Source organism: Melitaea cinxia, chromosome Z (genome assembly GCF_905220565.1).
Source record: "Melitaea cinxia chromosome Z, ilMelCinx1.1, whole genome shotgun sequence".
In the NCBI taxonomy this organism is placed as follows: Eukaryota; Metazoa; Arthropoda; class Insecta; order Lepidoptera; family Nymphalidae; genus Melitaea; species Melitaea cinxia.
In genome coordinates, this window is record NC_059424.1 from 3,665,434 (window position 1) to 3,690,156 (window position 24,723).

General features: G+C 31.2%; 1 protein-coding gene across 1 annotated transcript; it reads right to left on the reverse strand.

The window, feature by feature from the left end:
* Nucleotides 1-1,958: 1,958 nt before the first annotated feature.
* On the reverse strand, nt 1,959-16,424 carry LOC123668677 (LIM homeobox transcription factor 1-beta). The gene is made up of 4 exons (XM_045602384.1): nt 16,343-16,424; nt 3,570-3,771; nt 2,787-3,409; nt 1,959-2,206 (listed from the first exon to the last, which is right to left on the reverse strand). The coding sequence occupies exons 1-4, from the start codon at nt 16,422-16,424 to the stop codon at nt 1,959-1,961; spliced, it is 1,155 nt and encodes a 384-aa protein (XP_045458340.1).
* Nucleotides 16,425-24,723: the final 8,299 nt, after the last annotated feature.

A 24,723-nucleotide genomic window follows, 5' to 3' on the forward strand; every position in this document is an offset into this window, starting at 1 on the left:
ATTTTTTCCGGATCCGATGTGACTCATTATTACAACCACCCTTTTAACAAAATTTAAGTATTAAAGTTTTTAACATTTTAATGTAGGTATCGTTATAATCATCATTTTATTTTTGGATTACATCACCTCTTAGTGCACTATTTAAATAAGCGGAAAGACAATTGCGATAGTTGTTTTTTTTTATTTACCCCTGAGGGCCGCACTTTCACGGCCATGGCTCTAGATTTTGAGAAAAAAATTATCGTCTATTATTTAGGCCTCTAGGGCCTTTGTATCCTACGAGAGCGTGGGTTTAAGCCCATTTAGCTCTTAGGTAGATCCATTTACTCTAGAGTACCGTAATATTCTGTAAATGAATCAATGAAGAATTCAAAACTCGAGGAAAATACCTTGTTGTTGTTGGTTACAAATGATCTATTACAAAAGCAATGGAAAAATCAAACGCAAATTTCTAAATCATGTTTTATTTTACGATATTTTTTATATAACGACATTCTATTTAAAAAAAATTTTTGGCAATCACTTTTAAATCTAAAATCACGAATTGTTTGACTAGAGACGTTTTCAGGAGTTACATTTTAAATATTAGAATAATGAGTGATTTGTAAAGTATTCTTGTCTATTGTAATAACATCGAAGTTGTGATAATTTCATATACCTATACTACAAATATATTATTATATGTTCGCAACAAAGACATTAATCTGTACAGGTATTAAGTTCTAATGATATCAAAATTCATGAACAAATAGAAAAATCGTAGAAGCAAATCTGACGATTCTGATTTTCATACAGTTACAGAAGATATCTTTGGATAACTTAATTTCTGTTAAAATATTTTAACAGAAAAAGTTAAAAAGTAAATCACAGTGATAAATCTGTAGTGGGTATCTACAACTATCTATCATCTATAACGATTCTGTTTCGATGTAAATCTTTAAAAAAAAAACATTGACAAGTATAAATCTAATTAATATCATTAGTAAATTGTTTTTCATAGAAAAAAAAACATTGTTATTATTATTTCCTAATGACTGCTCGTAGTAAATTTACATTTTTTTTTAAATGAAAAAGTAAGAACGCTATTATTTTCGAAAGAATGAAATCAATCGGTTTCGCAACTTGATAAGCTAGCTTTACATAATAGAATACCTACTTCTAGTTATTATTACTTGATTAATAATTATTCTTTGATACAATTAGTTCTTTATAAACAATTTCTAAAAACCGATTCCACCGCTTATTTGGATGTAGTAAGATTTTACATGTGTGTGAGTACATCGTTGCTTAAATAATTTGACGAAAAAAGGAACAAATCAGTGAACATATTAAAAACCGTTGAACCAAACAACATTTAAAATATAGCTAAATTTTTATAAGTTATAATCAACAGACTCTTCAAAATACTTATTAAATACTTGTTGATGCTATAAATTAATTTTTATTAAATTATCTACAGAATATTTTTATCTTACTTAATAAGTAGGTATTATAGACAATTTAATATTTAAGTAAAGGTAAAGAAGTGTAATCAATATGTAGGTACAGCTATATACATTGTATCCTAATACTAGTGCAATGAATGGTAATCATTAACATGACGAAGATTTACTTATTTGAATACAAGTAATTTTTACACAACTATGTAGTTATAGCGTATTTTACCGATGAAGTTAATTTAAATTGTTAATATTTAATTCAATTACAATTACTCTTATTATATATATAGTTTTTTTCACAGTTTTTTACATCTTATAAATAGTAATTTATACAGTAACACTCACATCATGAACATCAATTTATAATGTTGAATAAAATCCGTAATTTACAATGGGACTGCTCGTATTTGTCACTGTGTCGGAGTGGCTTGTGGTCGTGGCTGTACATCTTGTAAAGTCTCTGGGGTAAATGCGCTGTCGTGTATCACCCTTGGGCTTGACAACGCGGTTGGCACTGAATCAGTGATCCGTACTAAAATAAGAGTTCTGCATAAGATAGAGTTTGTCTATTGGGTTAACAACAGCCCCCGTGCCCAAATTGAGAGGTTCATGAGATGGGTGGTTTCCGTGTTGATGGGCATGGTGCGGTACTTCCAAATTTTGTAGACTCATGGTATCGGACGCGCCTTCATCGAGTTGATCAAAATTGCTGCCGTCGAGTGATATGTCTGAACTGCAGAAACTGTCCCCTGAATGCACTGGAAATTCTGGAAAAAGTTAAAACGTCTTTAAATGGAAATTTATAATATGACCAGCATTTTTATATTTTTAAACAAAACATTATTAATATTATCTATACTAATATTATAAAGAGGTAAAGTTTCTAACTTTGTTTGTTTGTAGGGGGTAATCTTCACAAATACTAATTTGATCACGAAAATTTGTTTGACTAACAGAAAGCTACACTATTCAGGAGTGAGATAGACTATATTTTATTGTGATTGAACGAAAAATTCACTGAAAAATCTTATATATACAATTCTCATATCACAATAGTAGTTACAATACTCCTCCGAAACGATTGGACCGATTTTCATGAAATTTTGTGTGCATTTCGGGTAGGTCTGAGAATCAGCCAACATCTATTTCATACAGCTAAGTTATAAGGTAGGGGGGATTAAGGAGGGTTAATAACATATATGGGAAAACAACGTTTGCGGGGTCAGCTAGTTATTTATAATTTTAGATTAGAATTGATTGACACAGGGCAGAAATATGATAATCAGACTACTAATAAATTTAATACACTCATTTTAATTAATAATAAATAAAAATCAAACAACGTACCATCTGGTGAGTAGGGAAGATTCGGATTTAGAGGCTGACTTGATGCGGAATACGATGTATCCAAACCCAAATAATTTCCGTGCTCATGTTCGCTCGAAGGCGATCCTTGCTTAATACTCTTTTCGTCTTTGTCTTTATCCTTGTCCGCATTTTTGTCACCTTCCTGTTTTGCTTTGCGTTGAATTTTTTTCATTTTAGCTCTCTGATTTTGAAACCATACTTGAACTACTCGAACGCTCAGGCCGGTGTCTTTTGCTAGAGCCTCTCGAACTTTTCGACAAGGCTTGGGACTAACTTCAAATGAAGCCTTGAACTGTCTGCGTTGTGCAGATGTTAAAATAGTTCGAGGACGTTTTGGACCACGTCTTCCATCACGTGGACGTTCAGAGTCATCAATTATCATATCGTCCTCCGTATGTTGCATCAGATACATCTCTTTTTCGAAGTCTTGTCTACAGAATATTTGGCCAGCCCTGATAACGTACTGTTCACCTGTCTGAAGCGGCTGACAGCACATAACGCACACGAAGCATTGGGTGTGAAAAACATACTGTTGAGCGCGCATAACCATCTCCTGGGGTAGGAGTCTGTCACCACAACGCGTGCACTTAATGCCGAATAATCTGGGACAAAGATAAACACACAATAACACATAAATTAGGCTAACGCACAGCACTTCGCTTAGCAAACCATCGCAAGAGACACGCTAGCATTATTCGCGATGCATATTTATTACCAGAAATATGTTTGTTAAATATTTTAGTAAATAGTTTGATAATTTACCTATCGTAGTCGGGTTTGCAGTAGAGCTTAGCGTTTCGTGTGTAGCACGTGTGGGCTAGTGGGCATCCGCAGACGCAGCAGCTGAGGCAGTGCTCGTGCCACGACAAATCGCCCACTCGCATCAAATAACGGTCCTGGATCTTCTGACCGCATCCCTCACATATTTCTACGATCTTCTCCCGCTTGATGATTGCACTCAGTTCTGCATGTAATAAATCTACAATTAGTAGCATGTGGTTGGTCTTCTTATAAAATAAAATTTGTTTCATTTATTTATTTTATTTATTCTTAATGTACACCGAAATACAGACACATATAAAGAAATATACAATACAAAATGCACAAAGGCGATCTTATCGCTAAATAGCGATTTCTTCCAGATAACCTTTGGGTACTGGATACGATAGAGCAGCAGCGGTTAGAAGTGTGCACAAATTAAGGAGGAAAAATCAATAATACGAGTAAATAGATAAAAACTACGATACTATAGACTTATATAATTATTTAAAAAAATACATATAAATAAGTAAATATTTGAGTATATAATACATAATACAAATATACACACATATACAATACATACATACATATTACACATATATAAATATATACATACACATACATAAATACATTGAGACATACATATTTATTATTTACATAATAATATGCATAAAAAATATTTGTATACATATAAAATACATTAACGAATAATTATTTACTAAAAATAATATATAAATATCATACAAATAAATGTTATTTACGATATGTAGATAGAAAATGTTTTTTAACACGACGAGTTATTGTCGTTTTTTTAAACGACGTGTTAAATTGGTTTTCATGAACTTTATCTAAAAATATATGCACATAAGTACCTATATTACATAATATATTTAATAATGTAGTAACATAAGTTCAGAATAATTCGCATTAGCAAAAATCAATAAAGTAGACATCGGTTTCGCGCACCAGTAGTTACCGATATGCTACGACGTTATGGTGTGGGAGCCAGGTACAAATTTGGTCCATTATTTCCTCTCATTCAAAACTTCGTAAAATGCTTTAGGGATTTATATTATGAAGATTCGCGGGTGGGACTGGAAAAAGCAGCCTCCCCCACGCATGGAAAAAAAAATAATTGTTTAAAAAAAAAACATAATCTCAACTTGTTACTGCGACCGTCAATGTAGACTTTCCAAAGGTATTCAGACCTACCTTGAAATAAAAATAAAAATAAAAATTGCATGTATTTAGAATAAAAGAGGACATGGGTTCATAAGCCCGTGGATGTATATAGCTTGTAAAAAAAAAGGTATTCAGATCCGAAAGTGGCGAATTGATAAATTTAGCGCCAGTAGACTATTGCTGTGTCAATGTTTGCCACTCCTAGTGACCTCTGAAACTCCAATACCTTCTTTTATAGTAGAAGAGCAGTCAAGTGAATCCTGGCGTCAAAATGTTAATGGTCACGGGTATCTGAATAGCGGACTTTTTTAAGGCCGCCCATTCTTTGATTCTATAAAATAATCGAGTTAAGGGAGAATCTATTTTGGCTGAAATCTTCTTTTTTAATTAATTAAGACAAAATTTCCCGAAACCCTAAAGTTTGCCGTCCTAGGTTCCAGCTTACTCAGCCTACTGGTAAATCTACCACTAGAACACAAGCTTTTAAATGATATTTGTGTACTGAATCTTTACTTAAAAAGAATTCTTTAAAAAGAGTTCTTTAACGTAATATTTCAAAATTACTCTATAGTAGGTATACATATTACATTTTAGTATTTAAGTATAGATTATATGAATACTGAATTCACTGACACTTTACCAAATCTGGACAATAATTTTGCCATTAAACTTGTATTTCCAGTTCAGCCTAATACAGTCCACTGCTGGACATAGAGTCCAAAAGTCCGCTCCAAAATTGGCGTGAACTGCTCCAAAAGCTTGCGCCAAGAATGGCGTGAACTTACGTGTTTTGCCCATAGTCACCACGCTGGGCAGGCGGGTTGGTGACCGCAGGGCTGGCTTTGTTGCACCGAAGACGCTGCTGCCCGTCCTCGGCCTGTGCATTTCAAAGCCAGCTGTTGGATGGTTATCCCGCCATCGGTCGGCTTTTTAAGTTCCACGGTGGCAGTGGAACTGAGTTATGCCCTAGTCGCCTCTTACGACACCCACGGGAAGAGAGGGGGTGGCTATATTCTTACAGTCGTAACCACACAGAATACTTATAAACAACATATAAATTTATATTTAAAAACACCAAAAAATATGTAAGAAACATCAACCCATCCTATAAATAAGAATATTCATGTAGAAGTAATTTAACAATGTAAGATTTACAATAAATCGGCTGTGATGAAATTCAACAAGAACGGGCCCCTATGTAGATAGCCCGACGTTATCAACAAAATATATAGATATGTACAGATACGGTAAGTCGAAATGGCTTTGTGAAAGTATCAGCCGTCTCAACATGCTTCTTAGACATGGGGAGGGGATACGCCCCAGTAGGAGGAGCGTCCCGGGTCACCCGGGTCACGGGATCAAGCCGAGAACAAAATGTCTGCGTAAAACTGCCGACCTAACGGTTAATCGATGACTGCGGGCTCACTTTTAGCAAATGTGTGCCTTTGTTTTTTTGAACCCTGAATTTTTTATGCTATTCTTTTTTATTTTATTTCTATTGGAACTTCTTTAGAATTGTTGTGATTTAAAACTCGATAAAACTAAAATGCGTCACGATTAAGAAAAAAATGCAGAAATATGAGAAAATGAGATATATATTATTACACAGTATTTTATATCCTCGGTGAAAAAAATGTCTCATAGGCTACTTTTCAAAAGTTTGTATAATTCTTTTTTTTTTATCTTTTATATCGGTTGCATATTTTTTATCTAAATCAATGTTTGTTTAACTATACTAAGTATATAATTATAATATTTTACTAACTGTATAATGTTTATTGTTGTACATGTATTAACTAAATATAAAAAAGTAGATTCCCCAAATAATTATAAATTTCATTTCTTTGACTGTGCCAAATAACCATTTTACGTGTACACAATTTATTCTAATATTTTACTTAAAAATGTTTAAAACACGTCCCATTAACAATAAGTAACAAGATCGGAACACTAAATAAAAATATATATTTATATTTTCTTGTTTATCTAACTAAGGCTTACAAATAAAACGTATAGACGTATAAGTACTCAAAGGTAATGTAAGCATAAAGTTGATACAAAACTTCGCACATTCTCTTTAAACACGCTTACCTATATTAACTGGATCTGTAACTTCGCAACTTCGGAAATGTATAACTTTATTATCTTAGAACTCGATTTCAAGATCACTTGTCGAAGCTGTATTTACTTAAAATTTTGTAAAGTTGAGGTGTAACGGCATTACAACATTATATAAATATTTTGGATGATAGAAACCTTCTGATAATTTCAATTTAAAGACAAATAATTTGCGCATCACAACATCTTATACGATAAGAAAATTTAAAAGAATGTCTCTGCCACATAGGTCTCTAGAGTCTAGACCAAAGAACATTTTATCTTAGAAAAATTGAGAAATGTAGACGCTTGTACGATCTCATTGTAATTGAACTCGCAATGTAATATAGACGAATTTAGATTTTTGATTCATGTCATTAGTATGTGTATACTTAAAAGGATAGGAAATCATTTGAAAATAGTAGTGACAGTCAATTTCTACGTAAATGTTTTAAAAAATGAAAGTTAATTCGTATTATGTAGGTCAATTTCTCTTTGAAAAAAAAGTCTGTATAAACGTCATCGACTACCAGTATAAAAATCTATTTCATTTCAGCGGCTAAATAAAACGTATTTGTTCAATGATTGAAAATTTGATCGAGATAAATTTATATAGGTAAGGAGAGTATGATCCAATAGTAAGAATTGAAGAATGCTATATTTTATAAATATCAAACGAGAATTCACTTATAATGTTATAGTATTTTGCTTTAGCAATAACCATTTGAAAATAGCATTTTATTTGCCCTGTATTGGTACTCAAAAGGAAGTATTACTTTTTCTAGAAACTAACTTACTTTTTATTATCACTAGTTTTTAGTTCAAGAGCGTTGAAGTCTCTCGTGAATCTTAGAGCTTTATTTTGCTGTTGATGGAATTCTTTTTGTCGTTGAGGTCTTCCAAAGAGAGAAAAAATGTACAGCATATACAATGTGAAAATGAATTAAAAATATGTTGTATTGTATTAGAGGACGTTACTAAAAGTTTTTTTTTTTTTTAAGGAAATAATTGTAAGATTTCATTGAATCGAAAATATAATTGAAATTAGGTAAGACCTTTTGATATCGTAAGTATTTTTTTACAAAATATAAATAATATTAAATAAATGAACCATTGGAAATAAAGAAAAAATAAATTATATAAAAAAAAAAGTTAAATATTTTACGACCAGTATTTTTCGCGTCATTGGACGCGATCATGATTATGCCACAATATTATCAGTTAATAATTAGTTTTTAAGTTTGAATTGTATTTTTTTAATTAGAATGATATAAAGAATGGAAAAACATGAAAAACCTTTATTCTTACAGAAAAATATTTGTAAGACTTTTTATTGAAATCAATGTTCAAGTTAGTATTCAAGAGCTGGTATCAGTTTTTTTGTAAGAATTAATAAAAATAAATGGTTTAAAAAAGGCCTGTCAAAAATAAAGCAAACATTACACACACTACCATATAATTGACACACCTACATATATTTTTTGTTTATTATAATAGAAGTATAGTCTTCGACACTCAGACTTCGACAATAGAACCTTAATAATGTCCAAACTTATATTTTAAATTAATTATGGTCGAATATTTCACTCTTATCAAAACCTGTATAAAATTTATCAGTGGATGAATCTAACAAATGTTGGACCAGAACTTGCGAAGTACAATATATTTCCAAACATATTAATATAAGTAATGTAATATGTATAAAAATTACGTCAAAATCATTATCGCGAAAAATAAATAAAAGTAATAAAGGTTCACGATACAGCGTTCCACAGATAAATAAAATAATTAGCACTATAAACACTCTTTATAGAAATAGAACATTTTAAATAAATAATAATATTTATCAACCAGCTTTTAATAAAAGTAATGTAATTATTATGATTGGTAACTGTAAGTTCGTATTTTTTTATTAAAGCTGCTTCACAATGAATTTTAACTTCTTTATTGATAGGTATTTTTATAGTCACCAATATAAAAGTTGAAATTCGAAATTTCAATATATTTCAAAGTCTGAATTCAGTTTAAATTCAAGTATAAAATGAAATCGTGTCAAATAGATTAATAGCAAGATTCCTTACGAAAATGCTAAGACTAACATTCCGCGAAATATTAATAAGCATTTCTGTTACCTTCCAGTTCCCTATATTAAATTCCTATTTCAGATTACTTCAGATAAGTTTTAGCACAAGTACCTATAAAAAGACCTTAATCAAATAATGTTTTCTGCTTTTAATCACTGTGAAATATGAAGTTTGAAAGAAAATACTGAAATGATGAAACAAAAATAAGAGTTAGTTTATTTAAATACTGTACCTATTTGTATAAAAATTGTACCTGTAACTATATCCTTTGTTTGTAATATATTTGTTGTGTACAATAAAGTATAAAATAAAATAAATAAATAAATAATTTGAATAGCAAAACAAATAAAAAGTATTTTTAGCTTCATCATGTCAAAAACTAGACAAGCAGTGGATTCACCCGCGTGGACATCAATAATTATTCTCAAAGGAATCAGTTTAATACTGAAAGAATTATTAGATATCAATTCGGTTTCAAGACGTATATATTTCCTGTTTACTATGTCGCTAGCTTTCTTTAGGTTTTATAAGTTGTCTGTTTCGCGTTCTACCGCTAAAAAAAAGGTTATTTTACTCAGGTATAACGTAGGAATTTCCTGGTGTAAATCAGTAGAGTCTTTTTAGTTTGTCTAACACAAACAAAATCGAAAACTTTTCTTTTTACAAAAATATTAAAAACATTAATAATTTGCATTGCATAGTAAAGGATTGTTCCGTGTAAATAAGCTATCACAAGAATTGATAAAAAAACAAAGCTTCGTTTACCTTTCATTACCTACTTCAATTAATTCTAGCGGCATTCATATTTATCGTTCCCTCTTCAACTCCACTGAAACGGTGAGCAGAAACAAAAGAAGCCCGAGAATGTAATTGAAATTTCTGAAATATTTACGACAAAAAATATATCTGTTGTACACAACTACTTTTTTTAATATTATTATTACATAATTTAATAATTAAGAAAAAATAATAGTTTATTGAGTCAAAAATACTATCCATAAAGTTCGAAAAAAGCAATATGTAAGAGTGTTATATAAAGTGTGTGAGACTGTTACTTGCGGACAAGCCTAAAGGCTTTTACAACTAAATGTAGTGTAATACATACTTTTCTTAATGTTACAACTAAATTTTAAAAAAGCTATAATAAATACATCCCCCATATAAATATTTGCACATCTCTATAAAAATAACACAAAGAATAACCTTTTTCGAAGAGGAGAAGCTTTTTCACTTTCTAAAACAATGCTGTTCCATTACCATTGATCGAATTTACAGATTTTTACTGATGGCCTTTTCGGTTTCACTTTTATTCTTTACCATTGTGTAAATGAAAAATGTACTTAATAAATAATAGTCATTCAAAATAACTGTTGTGTGAACACAATTTTGCAAACTCGAAAATTCAATTATTAGGTATTTATTGTACGCCCAAGAGTCGTTATGAATAGATCAATAAGTTTCGAAATTAATTAAATGAATAATAAATATTTAGCAACTTTCGTTTATCAATTTCAAAAGAATAATAAAAAATATATTATCTTTTAGCGTTTTTAGGATTCCGTACCTCAAAAGGCAAAAACGGGACCCTTATAGGATCACTTTGTTGTCCGTCTGTCTGTCAAGTCCCTTTTTTAGGAACGCGTTGAGGTATCAAAATGAAATTAATATCAAATACTCAGGTCTACTGTCCCTCAAAGCTGTGAAAAAATCAAACTTCTAAGCCAACGCAATCAAAAGATACAGCCGCTTATGCCGCAAATTTTCGACACTCGCAAGGGCATCGAAACCTACAGGGTACTTTCCCGTGAACTCAGAATTTTGAAATTTTGTACGAAGCAACGTCTTATAGCACAGATGAAGAAAAATTGCGAAAAGCCAAAATTTTTCAGCTACATCATATAATTAAAATATTTTTAATAATTTTTTTTGTACGGAACCCTCAGTGCGCGAGTCCGACTAGCATTTGGCCGTTTTTTTGAATATTCTATTACGTATGTAGGCCATTTTACCTACTCAGATTATGTTTTATTAGACCTGAATCTGCTTCAAAATTACAACAAATTGAATAGAAATGATTGAGGGAATAAGAATTATTGGACTGTTCATACACGATTATATTATCTATCTACTATTTTTAAATATATTATTTTTCAACAAAAAAGTATTGTACGGAATATATTTTCGTTTCTTAATTCTTAAACAAAAATTGATATTCGCAATTAATTAAAGATAATCAATTGTCACAAGTTCCATTGAACCACATGCGTTGTCACAAATTGTATGTTTTTTTTACGGCTGCAGTACTTTTTTCGTATAACCTAAGAGTACGAAGAGTACGTACTGTAAAGACGCAACAAAGTAAAATTCAGTACGTAAATGGGTTGATCAACTATTCTTTGTACATTTTGTAAAGATTTTAAAAAACAGTAAGTTAAAAAAACAAGGCGTATTTCTTTTACATTTTCTTTGCACTATATTAGAATATTTACTAATCATCTTCTTTGATATGTTTAGCATTACTATGGCCATCTTTGTTTTTATTTTAGAACTTTCAAAGACCGTAATTTAGTGGATAGAAGTTTTGATAACAATTTGGGGACACAGTTTGTTATTTTTTTAAGTAGTAAAATTAAACATTAAAAAACTGGAAACATGTATCTAAATGGGTTTGGAAAGTATTATAGATTGTGATAAAAAAAATGGATATAGTAATAACAGTAAGTAACATTTCCTAAGATCAGAGCTCCCGCAAATACTAAGCAAACACTATTACGACTAAAATTTCATTTTGATAAGTGAGGTAAACATAGACCTAAAAAACAAACATGTCACTAGTCAAACATGTCTTTGACGCATTATTTCGGATTATACAAGTACAATAATTGAGATAACTAAAGGTCGAATAAGTGAAACATGCATTGATCATATTTTTGTCCAAAATTGCGCTGAGGAACTCCGTTCGGCAGAGCTGGGTACAGTATTGGCCGACCATCGTATGATTATTGCTAGGTTTACCGGAGTGCAACAATTTCTTATAGCGATAAAAAAATTGAATTAAATAAAATAGATTGGGAAATAACTGTCATAGGGTTCATCGATAGTCATCACGTAAGTGCCAAATACAAATCTGTCTGACTATCTGTATTGACTTGCTGAACCTTAACATCTTCGATCTGGACATAATGCTGCTTTTTTTTCATAAAAATCAAATTTAGAAATTAAACAAAAAATTTAAAATATTATTTGTAAATTTATAAAATAATTTTTGTAAAATCATCTAAGTATTTACTAAAATTTAAACTTATAATTCAAATTTAAATTTATTATATGTTTATTTTTTTTAATTCAATTCAAAATTTAATTTTATTAATTATGTATCATAACACTAATATTATAAAAAATTATTAATTTATTTCATTCAATTCAAAATTTAATTTTATTAAATGAAATATCATAACAACTTGTTGCGTGACGCCCCGCTCACGCAAGCTATACGCACGCTTAACATAGTGGCCGACAGGATTGACTTTTCATTTGCATACTGAACGAGTTCACGAGGGTCGCAACTAGAGTCGTCTCATATGAAGTAAATTGAAATCGGGTTTACTTGTTTTGTCATTTATATTTTACTTTACTTTTAGCTGCTGCCCGCGACGTCGTCTGCGTGAACGCTATACCGCACCAATTTTTGGTGCTGTATACCTACGATTCTACCTTTAAAAATAACATTGCTCTGCTTTTAAATTTTCTTGTCTACTTATGTTTATTCAATTATGTTTATCGGCTTAGTTACATAAATTGCGTGATTTTTATAGTGTGAAGCTAGCTTATACAGCATGGTTATTAACATAATAACAACAACATTCAAATATGCGTCGTTAGATTACACGTTGTTACAGAATGTGTTGAGGAAATAAAGGGTCACTGCTCGTTCCCGGTAGGTGATAGCATGATAATATGTAGCCTATATGTTGACCCGACTTCTTAATAATATTCGTGCCAAATTTGAAGTAAATCCATGCGGTACGTTTTGAGTTTATCCCGGACATACATACAGACAAACAGACAAAAATTCTAAAAACTATATTTTTGGCTTCGGTATCGATTGTAGATCACACCCCAAGTATTCTTTTAAAAAAATATCTAATGTACAGTTTCGACTTTCCTACCATTTTATTATATGTATAGATTTAATTTTAATTATGATTTATTGACTATGTTTTAAATTTGAATATTTAGTTTTTTATTTTATTGTATTAATTGCATTTTTATCAAGTATTTAATTGGATTTTAGTTTTATTGACTAGGTTTTAAATTTATTGAAGTGAAGAAATTATTATACTTTTTATTAATATAGATTATGTAATTTGACTATTTATTGTGAATTTTTAGTAATAATTTAGTTTTAGTTTGTTAAATGACTCAATGGATTCAATGTGATGTCAATTATTGTATCTATCTTTATATGACCTGTATTTAATACGACAATGACACTAACCCATTAGGATAATATCCTGTAATGTTAGATGTTAGAGATGGAATAAATAAATAAATAATATTATAACAATTTATCAATTTAATTTATTTAATTCAATTCAAAATTTCATTTTATTAAATAAATATATTAACACTAATATTATAACAATTTAATATTATTTAATTTCTTTAAGACAATTCGAAATTTAAATTAATTTAATGAAGTATCTATGTTCATTACTACTCTATGTTCTTACCGAATAATTTCGTGCGGAGATATCAATTTTACAATGTTATAATGAGCAAGGTTTGATCTCAAGAATAACAATTACTTAATAACTTATATGAAAAATACAGGAGGATTACGGGAACAAGGATTGGTGTTAGATTGACTCACCAAATGACCGCTACTCCCATATTCTGTCTTCTCTGCTCGAGACCCAAAATAATATTTATTTAGTTCGAAGCATCTCTGCTCACGTAGAATATTCGCGTAATTTTTGTAGGCGAATTTCGACGTTGGAAAAACACAAAAACTACGGAGTCTATGAGAGAATCCTCACCGGCTACGCCACTTTTGGTTTCGGAGCGTTTTGAAAACTATTTTTACTAATTAACTATTAACTAACTTAATTTAAATTAAAAAAAATGAAAGACATGTAACCGATTTGGAGGCTTTAATGTCTCTAACTTAACTTTTATAGACTCGGCTCAGCGAATGTCAGGGCGGGGCCCACTGACGCTGACGCGGAGTTTGCGTCTTTGCTTATTCTATGAATCTTATTTTATTTATCTTATTCTATGTATATTAATCTAGGGCGGATGGACGAGTCGTAATTATAACTATACGCTGCATAATTATTGTTTGTTTATATTTTGGTTTGTATTCCTCTACTTGAGAACAACTGTGACTCATAGATTGTACCACACACAAATATTTTATGATATTTCTTTTCTTATTGTAAGTTTTAAAATTTAGAACTTCGAATGTAAATATGCCAAGTCAAACCCAATGAGGGTTTAATGGCATTGTTACTGTTGAAATAATTAATAAAAAAAGTATATAGGTACATATAAATACACACTTCATTCAGCCTATCGCAGTCCACTGCTGGACATAGGCCTCCCCAAGTTCGCGCCACACATGCCGGTCTTCCGCATATAATTAAATAGTATAATAAATAAATAAATAAAAATAAATAAATGAGGACAGCAATTATTTGTACGGGAACGAGATCTTGTCAACTAATTTACCGTTAAAATAATTAAAATAATTGAAATAATTGAATCATGATAATGAAATGCCATTTAATAGATACCTATCAATGCTGAGTAAAAATAATTGAATCATGATAATGAAATGCCATTTAATAGATACCTATCAATGCTGTGTATTCTAAAACTGTTTATGATATGAAATTTGGTAAATGATTAGTTTTGTAAGTCATACATATACTTATATTAAGTGTAGAGACAATGTTTTTCCAAAGAATAGTTGATTGACCTAAATATAACATTATCATTACTGTTTCTCACATCTCTGCGCGTTTCATAACACCCACAGTATAGCACAGAGAGCCTTATCGCACGAACCAATCAATCGATATCACGATTAGATTTCCGACCTACACACTAAAGAATATTAAATGTCATTAGTGAATAAAAATCTTTGATTTTTCTATATTTCTTTCATACTTAATTTTTTTTTAAATCCTAACCATCAACTACCTACGTTTTATTTCTAAATAAAAATACCGCATAATAATTATCTCACTTTTATAGAAATAAAATTTTCATTACTTAATTCAAAAATAAATAAATAATAATAACCTGCAATTAAATGATAAGGAACATTACGAAATTATAAATATTTACTTTTTTAGTGGAGTGGATATAATAGTATTTCGCTGCAAATTTCTATGCTAACAAAATGCTTAATTGCTAAAAATGACATACCTACTAAAAACATTAATTGTATAAGTTTAATAGCTGACCCCGCAAACGTTGTTTTGCCAATAATGTTATTAACCCCCTTAATCCCTCCCCCTTATAACTTAGGAGTATGAAAAATAGATGTTTCCGATTCTCAGACCTACCCGATATCTACAAAAAATTTCCAGCTGTTTCGGTGAAGTATTGTAAATAACATTGTGACACGAGAATTACCAACAATACTACCACGGGTTGTAGTGTAAATATGTTTAAAATATATTGCCTGCAATTTAGTTTTTAATATGGTTCTACGGAATAGCGTAACGCACGCTCCTCCGTGACTCCGTGACGACAGGGGTAGATAAAAAAGTATTCTACTTACGTAAAGGTTATATATTGTAAGAAATATTTTTTTGTACTCCTTTTAAGTGATAAACATACACACAGGGTTATAACACATAGGGTTGCAGGCGCGATTATTTTCCTTTAAACCGACCCAGCTGTATATGTTTCATACAAACTATCAACGCCAATTAAACCCCACATAAGCCTCCCCAAGAAAGTAAATAATTATTATAAAATATTACCTAAAAGCTGTACATTTTAGTCCATTTGGTACTTTTTTCTTAATTAATTTAAAAGACTGTCTACATTTTATCCGCATCTCATGTAAATATTTATAATTTAAATCAATATCAAATAATCAATAATAATTCATGTAAATTTTAATAATTGTTTAAGGAATTTTACCAAAAGCTTTCATGTTTTATCAATTCGAAATAAAATCCATTTGAATATTATATAAACAATCTCAGTTTACAGTGAAACGTTGACTGACATCCGAACAATTCACAGAATCAACTTTAAAGTAATAAATTCTTATTTATGATTTTAACCGAATCGAAAATTAAAACAATTTTATTTACGTCAAAAACTTTATTCGCACACATTTTTAGGGAACATAAATTCGCTAATAGCAAAGCAAACAATATTCTCACTGACCTGTCCTGCCGGCACAGGAGAGCGGTGGCTGCATACTCTCTTGCATCAATCCGGAGTTGATATTTGTATAAAACTCTAACATTTTTTTCATGTAACTTTGCACGGACACCACACCGAGGCGCTCAACGCGCCTGCCGGGCTGCCGATCGTATAATGGAGAAGGGTGCATGTGACGACCTCTGGTGGATTTCATGGATGTCTCTCCCTACCACGAATCCCACCAATGGCGTGCGGCTCCGACCGGCCGCACCGCCCCCTTCAACGGTAACCCAACCTACCTATTATACAGCTCACAGCGATAACATTTGCCACTCGCCGAAACGGCACCAACAAATTGTATTTTTTCATTTACTGGAAAAATTTCGTTATCCTACCACCACCAATACACTTCTATTTGAAGATGTTGACATGAACTGTGCTATTTTTGTTTTTCAAATTTTACATTTATTGAAAATACAAGCCATTATATTTTCCCGGGTATTTTGAAGCCCTATATAGTCTACTTACAGACACATTCGTAGCGATAGATAACACTAACCAAGGAGACCCTTAAGACTACGCATCTTAGTTCGTGTTTACGTTATATAAATTTTATATAAAGTAGGTACCTACCTATCGACTTCAATATATCAATAAACGAAAGCTTAAAATAAATTTGTTATTTAGTTTCGCTTTGACAATAAGTAAAAATGAGGAATGAGGAGAGAATAATTACTGTAATTTAAATTTATTTTTTGACATAGACTAGATGATAAATATATATATATATATATATATATATATATAATAGGAGTAAGAAATAAATTACTCTATAGACGTTTTTTATTACTAAGGTATTTTTGTAGCGAGTGGATATACAAAATCAAGGTTAAAGTGTCTAAATTTTTCACAACTAGAGTCTAACTCTTTCTTATACATTGACTTTTAGTTCGATTTTATTTTTTGTGTTACCCACACATTAGGAATTCTAAACATGTTTGAATATCATATCAAAAATTGACCGCTCCAGCGGGGATCGAACCCGCGTCTCCGACTGACCGTGTCGGCGCTCTAGCCAATTAAGCTATGGAACGATGTACCCGCTAGATCGAATTTTTGATATGATGATTTCTATATTCGTATATATTTTTATATCAAAAATGATGATGATATTCAAAAATGTTTAGAATTCCTAATGGTGTTAATTAAGTTTTCACTAATTAGGTAGGTACTTGTAACAAATATTAGTTGGGTAAACATTAAAATTGTATAAATTAATACAAATTTAGTTTTTTTTTTACAACATTGTATACGAAATAAAAATTATAGTAGATAATAATACTTTGTGACAGTTGCAGTTTATTTTAATTGCTTGATGGTAGTTTTATAAATTAGGTTTTAAATAAAAAATATCTAGCATATTATAATTAATATTATACAGTCCACAGGCCCTAACGACAAAGACAAGTTCGGTTAGATCGCGGATTATATTTAGGACAATTGAAGGATATTTCATTTAACAAATATAGCGAATCAATATGGTTATTTAAAATCTTATACAGAAAAATGATATCACGGTGTTCACGTCGAATTTCAAGGGTTATTAATGTACCAGGTGGAGATGTCTTAAACTTTATTTGAGAAGCTTACAGAATTTGTCTTGAAAACGTTTAAGCATATGCTTATATTTGTCATATTGCGGATTCCATGTAACAGAAGCATATTCTAGATGTGATCTTACAAGAGCACTGTATAGAATAATAAAAGTATTTAAAAACAAGCAACCGGCCGTCTAAGAAGACACTCAAATCTCTCACCTCGGTCACTCTGTTCCGAATTGAATTATTAATACTATAGTAATATTGAATAGTGGTTTTCTTCCTAGTAAAAGAGACAATGCAGCATTTACTAACATTCAAAAATAACTTATTGCCCAAATAATACTCATTGAGAGCATTTAAATGCTTCTGTAAATGTATGCAATCCTGAACAAATTTTATTCTGGTAAAATTTTTAGTATCATCAGCATATAATAAAACGCTAGAGTGACGAACTCATCACTTCAGCCTAATACAGTCCACTGCTGGACATAGGCCTCCAAAAGTTCGCGCCAAAAGTGGCATGAATTCATGTGTTTTGCCCATAGTCACTACGCTAGGCAGGCAGGTTGGTGACCGCAGGGCTGGCTTTCTCGCACCGAAGACGCTGCTGGTGTATAAGGCTGAAGTGAGAGTGATGAAAACATTCCAAAACGTCATTTATAAAGACGTTAAACAGAAGACGATCGAGATGCGAGCCCTGAGGCACACCAGACGTAATGGGAACGAAACAAGATGTAAATCTTTTGACTGCAACTGCTTGAGAAAAATCCCTAAGATATGTTGACAGCCATCTGAGGAGGTCACCATGAATACCGATGCGCTCTATTTTATAAATTAACAATGAATGAGAAATTATATCAAAAGCTTTAGTATACACGGTGTCGACCTGTAAGCCTTTATTTATTGAGTCAATAATTATATGTAAATATTCACATAAATTAGTTTCGGTGGATAAAAAGTGTCGAATAGCAGGAAATAAACTATTATAGATGATTTTCTGGAATATTTTGGGCAAGATTGAAATTTTTAGAAATACCCCTGTAATTACAAATATCGTGCCTATCCCCGCTCTTAAAAATGGGTAAAACAATAGAACGCTTCAAAAATGGTGGCATTATACCACTGGATAGAGATAAATTAAAAAGAATTAAAAATAACTTACTAAAATGCTTGTTCACTATAACAACTTAAATTTGCAATAGATTCTCATCGATTTTTTGTGGGGTACCAGTTATTTGAATGTTCGATCGGCGTACCCGTTATTCATTCTTATAGTTATCCTCGATGATTCTATTTGTTATATTTTTGATCTTCTCTAAATCGGTCTTAGATGTTTCAAGAACTGAAATCCTCGATTTTCGATTGCGGTACGAGTACGTTCAGAAAACTCGTCCATTCATGAATTAATAGTTACGTGAATAGCCGAAAATTGTGATTGAAGCACCGCCATTTGGGTAAAATATCGTTGAGAACTTCACGAGATGACCAGTCGAACTGAGCTTCTTTATTCATACTCGACCGTTTAATAATAAATAAATAATAAATCTTTATTTCTTCAAACGTTAGTACATAACATTAACACATATTACATCAGTTATATTTAGTCACAAAAAGAACAGTATGTCTCTGGTCCCCACACTAGGATTCCCTGTGTCGTGGGGTCCAGTCGTGGGGTCCAGTGGGTTTAGGCGTAGAACTATGAACAAAGTTAAGGCCAGAAGAGAATCTTGAGTGGCCAGGTGTACCATCCCAAGTAAGAAGGAATTTAAAAAGCACGAGGAGGGATTTAAATGTAAATTACGCATTTTTTATTTTTATTTGCTAAAACTGTAATTTTGCTACTTTATTATGATTCGTATTATACATACTCCATTTTGTTCCAATACGAGCGAATTAACACGAAATATAAAAGACATTTTTAATAAAAAAAGTGGAAACGATTATAAATTCTCTAATCAATAAATAATTTATTACTTACTTTCACATAATATTTCATTTCTTTTCATCTGTTATTTTATAAAAACAATTAAAATAAGCAACGGAATATTTTTAAGAATATTTATAAGTATTATGATGTAAAAAATGTTAGTTTCAATTTTATTTCACTTATTACTTTTCACTTTCATTATTTAATTTTTTAGGTCACGACGTAGTTGGGCTACCTACCTAAAATTGCTTTTATTAACCGACTTCAAAAAAGGAGGAGATACTCAATCCGAATGTTTTTTATGTGTGTTACCACAGTTTATGCTAGTGTTACTATTTCTGTATCTAATCGAAGTCGGTTTTTTTTCGTTTGCAAGAAAATACAGTTTTTATAGTTTAAGTTGCGTTACTTTGTATTGTTATATTAAGTATATAATAACTTATAGCTGTGTATCATATGTAAATTACCTATTACACTTATACGAGATTTATTTTTATTTTTTTTATATTGTGGCAAAGTACACACCCGTGTTACCTACCTACTTCACAGAGGTATTCGTGTACCTACTGAATGAATATCTGTCTGTTTTGAATATCTGTTTTATTATTCCTTCAACCCTTAAAGGGAATAAAAGAAAGACACTTTAAAACCAGTCTCGATTTAAATAATAGTATTAGGTGAATAAGAATATTTTTAAATAAAAATAAATAGCATAATCGTTACTATTAAAAAGAAACATCACATGAGAAGCGACATAGATACAAACAAGGGATTTTTATTAATAATACAGTTTGGCAACATAAATTTTACCTAATTGGCCGACAATTAAATACCGATAAATGTATCACAATATTATAAGTATTCATAATAAACATGGATTGTTGACATGACTTTTGGTTAACATACAAGCATATCTTGTAAAATAAAAATTAATTATCAATAGTTTTTAACTAAATTGCGTTGCTTCTAAACGCGCTTATGTATGGGGTGACAGGCTCTTAATTGATTATATCCAATGCTTAATACTCCTAAAAATTAAATAACGTCATAAGTATTAATCATGAGATGAATGATCCTACGTGATACTGATATCTATATGACATAAGGTAACGGCAGATACAAAACACAACATTCGTTCTACATAAAAAGAAACGACTGTGCTAAAAATGACTTCTTGTTCTTTTATGTATTTGACATTGCATTGTATGTTTCAAATAATTTCTGTATGTATTAAAAAAATATATATTTTCTTGTTGTATTAATTAATTAATTAATTATTTAATTTAAGAGGTTGACTTATTATTGGCATTACTAAATTATTGACATGAATTTAATTTAATCGGTTATGAATATTGTATATGTGTTTGTACTTTGATATAAATATCCTATGTTATTATTTTCCTGTTTATTTTTGTTTTCTTTTATTTCTCTGTTTCTTCATTTATTATGTTTGTATAATGCTGTTTGATTGTATGGACTTTGTCTGAAATAAAATTATTATTATTATTATTACATTAAGACCACACGACTGAAGTGAATCTTCTTTAGCTCCATCTAACTTATATCTCCCAGTCAATTTCCGTTCGCCTCCCCGGATCACACTTTTCATAACGCTCTCGTCACGCATTCCCCAGTTTACTCCCCAAGTCAAGCGTGCGTAAAGAAGTTTGACTTCAAAAATTAGAGTGTTTACTTACGTAATACGGTAAAGGTATCTACGTAAATTTAAACTATTTTATTAACCGACTTCAAAAAAGGAGGACGTTACTCAATTCCACCGTATATATTTTTTTAATGTATGTTCGGGAATAACTTCGTCATTTATCAACCGATATTGATATGTTTTTTTTTTGGAAAGGAGATATCCCTGATGTAGTACCATGATAAGGAAACCAGGATCTGATGATGGGATCCCAGAGAAATCGAGGGAAACTCTCGAAAATCTGCATAACTTTTTACTGGGTGTACCGATTTTGATGATTTTTAATTTAATCGAGAGCCTATGTTTATCATGTGGTCACATTTAAATTTCATCGAGATCTAATTGCAGCTTCTGGAGTATCTTTGATAATGCGTATTTAATTGACTATTTTTTCGTTTACCTACGTTGTATTACTTGTCGATATAATTGAAGTCGGTTTTTTTTTTCGTTTGCCAGCAAACACAATTATTATTACAGCAAGCATCGTAATCCGGATTAAGATTTACAAAGATTATACATTTAATAATTCGTTATTACATAAGCTAATGCTGTTTAAAAAACATAAAATGCGGTTGCTTAATCGAGAGGTATCTCGGCTGGGTACGAACTATTGTGCTTCGAGTGGGCCAATTCTACCATTGAACGGGTACTTGCGCCATCCTTCTGTAAACATCACAAATGTACGCGATGGTCTACGCCTGGATGTGGCATATTATCATTTTACTTGCGTAAGTTTGCTTGCACAGTTTTACTTAAGAAATTTCTTTATTGAATCTTATTTTTAAAAAAAGGTATATTAATATTTTTTATAACTTTTTATGACTGATCTGTTGGACGATTATTGCTTGCAAGATAATCATATTTCGACTGTTTTTATTTTTTAATTTTTTCCTAATGTGATAACATTATTTTACTAAGTCTCGTAAAAAGGCGTATCCATTTTTATTGTACATCCGAAATTAACGTGGAATTATTATTGTGTTTTCATTTATCAGGATGAATGAATAACTCTGCGTGCGTTTCTGCCCATTGTGTCCTCGACCACTTCAAGTTGAATGCTGGGATGAACATGAAAAATGACGTGGACGGGTTACCGCGGCTATGTGGAGGAAATACGCTTAATACAAACGCAATTTATGCATTATGAGCCGACAGCCCGTGAGGGATTCCGAACTAATCGTATCAATACTTTTTACCGAATCGTTGAAGTATCGACAGCGTGAATATATTTTTTATTTGCACCAATTTTTTTTTATTCATTGTTTGTAAAAAAGTAATGCGTTGTGCTAACACAAATAGAACAAACAATTCCAGTGGAGATGTGTTTTTTGTTGTATGTAGGTACTGTGTTTGCTACGAACTAGTATCAGAAACGTTTTACTCTTTTCAATGAGTGAAATTTTTATTTGTTATCTATCCATTGTTATTATGATCGATGTTCGAAAAATAATAACACAGAAAGCATGAACTTAATCAGATAAATTGCTGCAACAATTATTATCGTGATAACTTCTATGAAAATAGTCTCAGGTTTCTTAAATATATTTTTTCTTCGAGGAAGAAATCAATCTTAAGGGTCCTGAAAGAACTTAATGGTTCCAGGACGGATTTGTGTGCTTTTCTTCTAACAATTATACGCGTGGCGTCGCTGTTACACGTGAATCCTCCGGGCTATCTCGGCTTGGAACGAGCGGCATTACCTACCAATCTTTCGATATAAAATTAGAGTTTCAAAGAAGACAAAATATGTTGATGTATTTATATTAAATATTTAGCGTATTGATTGCTAAATTAATTCAACGTACATACATATAATAATTTTGACCGTGTGTATATATTAATAGATATTTATCTTATTATTTATAATTTATTGTTACTTTGGAAATTTAAGTAACAAGTCTATTTGTCTAATAACTTATTCTAGTTATTTTTAAATACTTATTTAGTAGAGTGTGTTGTATTAGATTATGAAAAATTTTGAACATTTCCGATTAATTAGAAATATATCGCGAGGGACGCATTTTTTTTTTTATTGTTGGCTTCCGCCTGACGAATTACTTACAAGTCTTAACTAAACGTCCATTGTACTTATATATATTTTTGTATAAACTAATTCATATTGGGTAGATCGTGCCGTGAGTGTGATCCTGGCCGTGCGTCAACTAAAGTTTCGGTGGGAACTTCTCAGCCGGAGCCGGGACACGTTACTGTATCAGTCAGTTCAGCCTACTGCACTCAAATGCTGGGCATCCCGGAAATGGAAAATTCGTGCCGCACATCCCGGTTTTTTCGTGCAGGCAATCCTCATCCAGCCAACACCGGCAATCTTACGTAGATCGTCGGTCCGATGGGGCAGAGGACGTCCTACACTGCGTTTGCTAGAACGCGGTTTTCCAACGGACTCGGTTCGGACGGTTCTGCGACACAGATGACCAGCCCACTGCCACTTCAACTTGCTAATTCTGTGGGCTATGTCGGTTACTTTGGTTCTCTCGCGGATAGTTTCATTTCTAATCTTATCTTTGAGAGAAACCCCAAGCATAGCCCGTTCCGTGTAATAACTTTTATTTAATGCAGTTGACATACAGTAAGAATAACAATATTCCTCTTCCGGGAACTAGACACAGATTCTTTCCACGAAGTTGTTGATTGTGAGACCTTTAAATTATGTACTAAGAAGTAGATGAATCAATCCACAACAATGTTCCAATTTAAAATTGATTGAATATAACCATGTGACGCAATACATCCACTTTGTGATTTTATTACTCACAACGAAAAACAAAATATTTTCCGAACTAGCGAACACATCGCACACAATTTCACTCTTCAATTGCTGAATTCATCATTGATACGTTATTTCATTTTCATTTCAATAAATATAAAAATATAAATAAAAATAAGAAAATGCCAAAAGAAATATAACTTCAATAAAGTTTAACTAATCGTTTTAAAAAGCTGTACCTGTAATCTCTTATATTAAAAAAATATAAAAATAATTAATTATTTTTTTATTAATTATTTTTTATCAGTTTGCTCTTTATTCATATTAATTAACTATAGAAAGTCATTTAAAGTCATCTACATATTAGGTATGTAAGTCTACAAGCTAACTCGCCGCTTTATAGTTATACCCAGCCATATAAATCGCATTACATAGCGCACAGTATAG